General features: G+C 34.8%; 1 protein-coding gene across 1 annotated transcript; it reads right to left on the reverse strand.

Annotated features, from left to right (window-relative positions):
- Window positions 1-2231: 2231 nt before the first annotated feature.
- Window positions 2232-6461, reverse strand: LOC136092015 (uncharacterized). Its single transcript, XM_065819736.1, has 3 exons — window positions 6389-6461; window positions 2550-3065; window positions 2232-2446 (listed from the first exon to the last, which is right to left on the reverse strand). The coding sequence occupies exons 1-3, from the start codon at window positions 6459-6461 to the stop codon at window positions 2232-2234; spliced, it is 804 nt and encodes a 267-aa protein (XP_065675808.1).
- Between the last annotated feature and the right edge of the window lie 450 nt (window positions 6462-6911).

Raw genomic sequence — 6911 nt, forward strand, 5'->3', positions numbered from 1 at the left:
TAAATCTAATAACGTATCACAAACTTAACGTCACAAATATTGAAAACGAATTTTTAAATGTTGTTTTATTGTAAAATTATAATATAAATTCAGGTAATACCAGTAACTAAGGAGGGCGTCGCCCTGGGCTCAAAAAAAATGTCTTTTGGGCAACCGATAACGACAAGAAGGAGCACATAAAAAAAAAGCCTTTTTAAATATAAGTAGTAGTATATTTAATTTTTATTGAACTTAGTCAACTATTTTATTACTTTGACCATTATCACATTCGCTACGCCACTGGTAAAAACACTACTTTGCATTAAATGAGCTTTGTATGTTTCTCGGCAACTCCTGCACTTATTGTTGACCATAGTAGATCAGCAAAATCCACAGAACCAATTGTCATAAGATTCGCAACGCATCCATAACTGTCGTGGAGCTGTTACTTTATCTCCAAAAAAAATGTCACAAGCCTAATATATTTTAGAACTCAAAGAGCCGTCAGCAGGGCCGCCGAGAGCCTTCAAGCCGCCCGGGACAACACCTTTTTTGGCGCCCTAATAGATTTCGCTTCATATATATACTTAGCATAGAAGCAAAAAAATACATTATGCCTTTATAGCTACTTTAATTTTATTTCATTTTTTGCTGACTAACCACAGCATAAACAATTCCTAATTTAAATAAAATTTTCGAGCTTTTTTCGAGGCAAAATTGTAAATTACTTCATCATATGACAATGATTTCGCGAGATCATTTATAATAGACAACATCATAAGATTTGAAAGTCGCTCTTGTCCCATGGTGGCTCTGAAGTGGTTTTTTATAATCTTAAGTTTACTAAAAGATCTTTCACCCTCTGCAACGGATATTGGCATTGTGTGAAAGATGCGCAAAAGTATGCATATCGACAGGAAAATTGGTTGTTAGCCTTTGAAATATATTTGATTTAAAAGATTGAGAGAGTTGTCTCTATTGAACAAGGAAGATGCTTTCAACCGTTCAAGTGACAAATTTCCTCAATAAGATCATCTTTAACGTCATTTGAGTAGAATTTCGCAAGTTAACGAGCTTTGTCATCTTGTGAAGAAGGGTCTTCAGACTGAAGCCAGATAAAGAAAAACTAAGAAGAAACCTTTTTCACCACATTAAACCTTGATTGAATTTGTAGAATTATGTGGTCCAATGACACGTTGAAAATATTTACTTCAAAATTCTTTTCTGTTTCGTCGAGGTAGTGGGCTGTATATTGATGGTTCCTCGTGGTATTTTTTCATTCTTCTTGTGCGTTTCACTTTAAATTTTGCATCAAAGCCTAGGTTTCCAGCCACAAGCTTTGCTTCAGTCAAAATACAATTCCACGACAAACGAATACGACCTAGGTCATCTAGAAATTGTTGAATGAGCATGACTTCTTCAATGGTGATTGACTCCGGCTAGAGACATCGATCAACACCATCAATATTTTGCAGTGTTTTATACCAAATGGTCAGGAGAACTACTGATTCAAATGATTTAAAATATTTTCCCACCGATTTCGCTTGATTTAGCATGTCCGCAGTTAGGTCAAGTTGATTAACGGTTCTATCCAAAACAGCAATGATTTTTTCACTAAAGGTTAGTGCACTAAAGGTTTTACAGCTACAATGTGGGCTGACCATCTAGTATCTGAGAGCTTGTGAAGTGATAAAGCAGTTTCTTCAAGAAGAATTTTCCATCTTGCTGGGCTGCAACTAAAGAACACGTAAAGGGCTTGGATATTGCCAAAAAACGTTTTGATTTCAGCGCAGGACTCAGCAGCATGAACTCCAGCTAAATTTAAACTATGCGTACCGCAAGGAATATATAAAGCGAACGGATTTTTTTCCAGTATATGAGCTAGGGTTCCACTATAGATTCCAGCCATATTAGAACAATTACCGTATCCTTGGCCTCTTAATTTTTGTAAATCAAGATTTACTTTTGCTAAAACATTGCAAATTAAATAAGCAATATCTGCACCTTTCTTTTTCTCCATATCTTCAACGCAGAGAAATCGTTCTTTAACTTCCCAAATCATCTTACCCAAGTTGAATCGCACAAATCGAAGAATAAACGTGATTTGTTCGGTTTGAGATTTAATTTGTAATTATTGTAAAATATACGACATTTTTTACTTCTTTCACAATTGCTTCTTGAACTGATGCAGCACATTCACTGATGAATTCGTTTTGTGATTGCCAGGAAAGATAGTGAGCATTCTGATTCCCTTACTTTGATGATTGTGAGCATTCTGTGAGTAAGCATTCTGATTCCCTTACTTTGATGATTGTGAGCATTCTGTGAGTGAGCATTCTGATTCCCTTACTTTGATGACGAGCAGCTGTTTCAAGATGATTCTTTAATATTTCGTTGTGACAAGAAATAAGTTCAAGGCAACTTAAAAAGTTCCCTTTCTCGTTCTTCTCCATCGACAAATATTGCCCTAAAACCATAATTTCCACGTTAGTTAAATGTATATCATAGCAGTTCTGTAATAATAAAGAACTTATTCTTAATTATTTAGAGTTCTGGCCTAGAATATTTACCTCTAAATGCTAAGTTTTGAGATGCTAAAAATAAAGTTGCATCTAAAATACAACGATGTATTTCACGCCATCTGGCTAATTCCTTTCCTAGTGACTTTTGGAACTCTGAGTCAATTCCGTGCTGATTGACAAGAGCTGAGTGCAAAGTCTTCCAATTGAGATAATGACTTTGATGAACTGGGTTGCTATAAAGACTTTTGATACGATCACTCAATTTTCTCCAGTCATTTCTCATTCCTCCATTCCAGTGAAAAAGAAGAGATTGATCCCCATTGGATCTGGATTTTTCACATCCAAATAAAGAACACGGGAAACAAAGAAGAGAGTTAGACGATGGGCTCCATATCAAATAATCTCTTTGAACTTTTTCTCCATTAGGCAATGCAATGAAAAGAACTTCTTTTGGGAAGGCCCTGTTATTAGAAGCATCTCGTGAGAAATCATCTGGTAAAGTTGACGGACCTTTTTTGATTATTTCTTCTTTTTTTTTTTGCTCAAGAATCGATGGTCCTAACCCTAACCCAAAACCCAAAACCAAAGCAATCGAAAAGAGAAGACTTTTTGTCAAGATAGGAGTGTAAAGTTGATTTATCAGTAAAACGAGTCGGGAGGATTGTAAATGTAACTATGAAACAAAAAAAGACCAAGGGTAGAACTTTGAAGTACCCCAGAAGGGGTATCTCAATGACAAGAATGTTGCCTGGAACACAAGTCGTAGAAGAATTTAATTGAGATATGACTTTGGCAACAGAAGTTGGAGTGATTTGAATGTCTAACAATGGTTAAATTGTTTAATAGGAACGGAAGGAAGAGAATGGCCATAAGGTTCATGAGTCGAATTACAATAAAAGTTTTTTCCAAATATTATTGCCTTATTCTTGGGAGAGGTACTAAGATCAGTCCTATGAATGAGAGATAGAATGTTAGAACTACCCTTGTTAAAGGGTATTATTAACTAACTAACTATTATTAACAATTAACTAAGACCTACCACCGTTAAAGATTTTCCAAAATTGAGAATAATGGAGCTTAGCATCTGATAGCACCATTTTACATCGATTATGGTTAGATATAGCTTCTGCACAAAAAGGTGAAAACCGTGGAGTTGAATAAGACTTGACTTTGAACCCGCGAAAAGAAATAAAAGCTTCCATTCCTGCCTGAATCCATGAGGTTACGTAGGAAGCACATTTTTTAGATCAGAGAGAAAAGACATCAACCCAAGGACCATCACAAAGAAAATCGCGAAAAGAATCTCATTCAGCTTTAGGGTAATAATAAGTAGTGAAATGATTTAGCCTTAGGTTAGTAGTAAGTATTACGAGATGAAAGATGTAAGGAGATCGTTACATGTTCAGAACCACTTAAAGGAGAAAAAGGAGAAACTGAACTCGGGCTGAGATTAGAGACCAGACATAAATCAAAAATGAAGGTAGATGATTAGGGATCTTCAACACTGAGATGAGAAAAATAAATCGCAGAGTTTAAATTGGTCTCACTAAAAGCAAGCAAGTCTGGTAAATTTTGCGAGATGTAAGATTCAACTGATGAAAGGATACTTTGCAGACCACGAATAGTAAAAGATATAGTAAAGAAATATAAAACAGTTAGGTGGTCGGAACGATTTTTTGTTTTTAGTATTGGCTCATTCATAGATAGAGCACGGCTGCCTAACCAATAAGCTATTAATTTTCTCAGTCCTGTTAACTAACCCTAAGTTGTTACCTAGGGTTACTTATGGCCTCAACAATACTCACCAAAAGCATTACCATCTATGCGTAACATGGTACAGTTAATAATCTTATATTTTGCAGCTGTTGATGGAATCAGCCTCTTTGAGAGCTGCTACAGAGTTCGGGAAACCTAACTACCAGCCGGCCTAAGAACCATTAAACTGATTTTGAGAGCTGTACCCTCATTAGAAGATATCAGGAAGAGCTGTATAACCACAATCATGCAGGCTCAAGTTTAAACATATGGGAAGAGTCAAAAAGATCCAGCATTCATCATCCTAAGCAGAAAATAATGTAACACTAATTTACATCTACACCAGCCTAATAGATCAAAAAGGCGCTTGAGGGTGGTCAACAAAATTATAAAAAACCAACAAAATTGATCTTTAAACTAACTTGAACTTAAGCAATCGAAAGGAACTAATTTCTGCAAACAATATCTCAAAACATCAAGCATTATACTTTGGAAATGATTTGCGAAAAATATTGCATCAAACAAAATACTAGAGATAAAGGTGAGCGTAGGTTTAATGGTTGGAATATTTAGTTTCTTAATGAGCTTACACTGCATTAAAACAGATTTAAACATTTAAACAGAACATTTAAACATTTAAACAGGACACATACACACATAGAGTAACTTACGGGTGAAACCACACCTCCAAGATGTTCAGACAGAACACAAGCATACATGCGAGTATGAACAGACAGAACAAAAACACACAGTTAGCAACTTTCGAGCGAGTCAACACCTCGCCAGAAGTTTAGACAGAACACAAACATACATATAAAGTAGATTACAGGTGAGTTAAAATAGTAACTAAGGCACCTCCAACAAAATAAAAGACAAAAAAAAAAAAAAAAAAAAAAATGTATGTATGTATTGCTATAAGCATGACCAACTTTGAATAGTACTGATAACAGGAAGCAAACATGTTCTATCGTTTGCTTAGAAAGCAAATCTTAAAAAACAGCAGAAAATGGAACAGGTTGCTTTGGGTTCATGTTACCAGTAGCAGGGTGATCATGATGACCATAGACCGTAGATTGACAATAAATTGAAAAGGTCTTTCTCTTTATCCTTTAGCAAATGTAGTTGTTGTTTGTGACTTTAATCCCCATCACACTGAATAGCTTGGTTCCAGTGTCAGTCAATATATGTATTATATTATTTTTCGTGACAGCCTTTCTCACTGTTCTCTATTGTTTTCCTCTTATTGTTGTGCTGCAATTACCAATCGCAACTGTTACTTCCATATTTATTATTATAAAAATTCTTTAGAAAACAGACATCTGTATACTATTGTTAGAAATCATTGTAAAAAGGATTTGTTTAACGCACAAAATCTCTTTCTTTATCTCAAAAGTAGGGCTCCAGAGACATCAATAGAATCTTTAGCATTGTTTATACCTAGGGAAAATCTGTTATTCCATCTTTCTTACTAGGTTCAGATTTTGTCACCTCACCTAAAGACAAACCTAAATTGATTGCTTAGAATTTTTCATTTATCTCGTCTCTTGATTCCACTTATTACATCTTACCTGATAAAGCCGATAAATAGGTTGATTCATTGCTTGAAATTTTTATCACTCTAGCTTCTGTATCTAAAGTGATTTTTCTGCATAGGCTCTTCTACGGTATGTGGCCCGGAAAACATACCTATTATAGTTTTGCAAAAGTGTTCTTCGGAGCTATCGTCTTTACTTTCAAAACTATTTAACAAGTACATATCAGAGTCTTGTTTCAGTCTGCTGGAAAGCGGCATCTGTTATCCTTGTTTTCAAAAATTCTAGAGAGCAATCTGACTAGTCTAACTACCATCCTATTAGTCTTCTTCCTATCATAAGCAAGGTTTTTGAGTCTTAAATTAATAAACACTTATTCTCTCATCTTGAATCTAATAACTTACTTTCTTATCATCAATATGGATTTCGGTCTTCTCGTTCTGCAGCTTATTAACGGGAATAGCCGATAGGTTTTATCGTGCATTAGACAGATTTGGAGAGGTTAAGATTATCGCTCTCTCAATTTTTTTAAAGTTCTTGATAAAGTTTAGTATGAAGGTCTTCTCTATAAACTCTCTTCTTGCGGTAATCAGGTTATACCTTTAGGATTATTGAATCCTTCCTTACTAATTGTAGTATAAAGGTTGTCTCGACCGACAGCACTCTTCTTCATATTCAGTAACTTCAAGGGCTCTTTAAGTTCCTATCTTTGGCTGCATATTTTTTCTAATTTACATTAACGATTTTCCTGAAATTCTCACATCTAAGTAGCATTGTTTGCTGATGATAATACACTTAATTTTTGTCTTGATAAGAAATCAAAACTCTATGATTACAGAGAAGGAGCATTTGAGCTTAAAAAGGATCTCACTTCTGTTACAGCATGGGACTCTCAGTGGCTGGTGAACTTTAGTTTAGAGAAAACTTAATTTATTTCTTCTAATCGTTATCGCAATAAACTAGATCTTCCAATATTCATGAACTATAATGTACTAGATGAATTATCTACTTTTTTTTTCTAGGATTAACTCTTACTTCCAATCTTTCTTTATATCATATATCAAATCGTTCGCCAAATTAGTATCTTCTAAGGTTTCATTTCTATATCGTGTTTGCCACTTTC

This window comes from Hydra vulgaris, chromosome 15 (assembly GCF_038396675.1).
Source record: "Hydra vulgaris chromosome 15, alternate assembly HydraT2T_AEP".
Classification (NCBI taxonomy): domain Eukaryota; kingdom Metazoa; phylum Cnidaria; class Hydrozoa; order Anthoathecata; family Hydridae; genus Hydra; species Hydra vulgaris.

Excerpts from the sequence above, each read along its gene's own strand:
- LOC136092015 (XM_065819736.1), bottom strand. The coding sequence starts at position 6,461 with ATGAAGAAGAGTGCTGTCGGTCGAGACAACCTTTATACTACAATTAGT. Across the intron at positions 3,066-6,388 it reads AGGATTCAATAATCCTAAAG|GGTTAGGACCATCGATTCTT; the intron begins GTATAACCTGAT and ends GTTTTGGGTTAG. Across the intron at positions 2,447-2,549 it reads TCAAAACTTAGCATTTAGAG|GGCAATATTTGTCGATGGAG; the intron begins GTAAATATTCTA and ends TTATGGTTTTAG.